The sequence below is a fragment of the Galeopterus variegatus genome, unplaced genomic scaffold (assembly GCF_000696425.1).
Source record: "Galeopterus variegatus unplaced genomic scaffold, G_variegatus-3.0.2 Scaffold7397, whole genome shotgun sequence".
Classification (NCBI taxonomy): Eukaryota; Metazoa; Chordata; class Mammalia; order Dermoptera; family Cynocephalidae; genus Galeopterus; species Galeopterus variegatus.
In genome coordinates, this window is record NW_007733508.1 from 106802 (window position 1) to 108262 (window position 1461).

General features: G+C 34.2%; 1 protein-coding gene across 1 annotated transcript in view; it reads left to right on the top strand.

The window, feature by feature from the left end:
* Positions 1 to 1383, top strand: part of CEP135 (centrosomal protein 135kDa) — a gene marked incomplete at its 5' end in the record, with an annotated part of 63205 nt that extends 61822 nt beyond the window's left edge. The window contains 2 exon segments of the mRNA XM_008591910.1: positions 136 to 338; positions 1209 to 1383. Of these exon segments, the coding sequence (XP_008590132.1) occupies positions 136 to 338; positions 1209 to 1317 (312 nt within the window).
* Positions 1384 to 1461: the final 78 nt, after the last annotated feature.

Consider the following 1461-nt stretch of genomic DNA (forward strand, 5'->3'; position numbering starts at 1 on the left):
GATTTAAAATCTTTAACCAGTACCCAAAATGCAGCAACTGATGGTTGAATAGATCTGCAGAGCTATATTGTCAGATAAATAGTTTTTCAGAGTAAGTCTAAAATTGTAGTGAACTAATCTTTGTTTTTCCTTTAGGTTGTAGTAGAATTAGAAAATGTAAAATCAGAATCAGAGCTGTTAAAAAAACAACTGTCAAGTGAGAGACATACAATTAAAAACCTTGAATCATTGTTGGCTACAAATAGAGATAAAGAATTTCATTCTCATTTAACCTCCCATGAGAAGGATACTGAAATTCAGCTACTTAAGGAGAAGTTAACCCTTTCAGAAAGCAAATTGTAAGTATTATAAATCAGCCTATGCAAGGAAAATAGCTTGTCAAAAATGCTTTAGTTTTTTTTTTTGAGGGTGAGGAGAGGTGTGAGAGTGTGAAGCGTGGTCCAAAACTAACATATTTGATTACATGTCTGCTGCTTTTGGAACTTCAGAGGAATAGCTCAGCAGAGACATCATGTTTGGAGATGTAGACTCATAGATCTTCACAACAAAGGTGGTACTGTGGGAGTGACTGAGAAGAGTGAACTTTAGGAAAATGCCTAAAGTTGAGGAATGAACGGAGGAGTCAGTGAAGGAGAGAGCATTTCAGGATGGGAGGAATCAGCTGTGTCTCATGCTGTAGATTAGAAAAAAAAGACGTGGAAAAGGCTATGAGGTTTGACTGTCATAAGTGTATTGATTACCTTTGGAGAGATGGGTGTTATCTTTTTTAGATGGGGAGATTTAGGCATATCTCTTGGAAGAGGGAAAAAAACCAGAGTGGATGTCACGGTGAAGAACAAGCTTTTAAAAATAGTTAAAAATATTTCTCTTTCTGAGGCAAAAGTCAAGAAAAAGCCAATGAAAGTACCTCACATCTGATGTTACCATTCATGTCTTGTTCAAATTTGTATTATCTTCAGCACTGCTGCAGTGCCTAGCACATATTAGAAGCTCAGTAAATGTTAAATAAGCCAGGTGGATTAAAAAGAAAACTTTGTGATAAAGCTCCAGAAGTTTGGAGAATGATTGTTGAAAGGTCTTGATCTTCTCTTTTTCTGTCCTTAAGTATCATCTCTATTTGTATTTACTAATAAAAAAAAAATCCATAGCACTCAACTGTACAAAACAGAATGTTATTTATTTTTCTGATTTTTAAATTTGTTTTTAAGAACTAGTCAAAGCCGGGAAAATACCATGCTTCGAGCTAAAGTGACGCAATTACAAACAGAGTATGATGCTCTGAAAAGGCAGATTTCAACAGAAAGATATGAACGGTAAGAATAACTTGTTTAGCATCACAGTGTTTTTATGTATTCCTTGTACTATTCCAAAAAGGATTTAATATGGCTTACAAATAGCAAACTCTTTTTAAGCATTAATATATAAAATAAATTTCTTTGGTAATTCTTCCTAAAAAGGCAA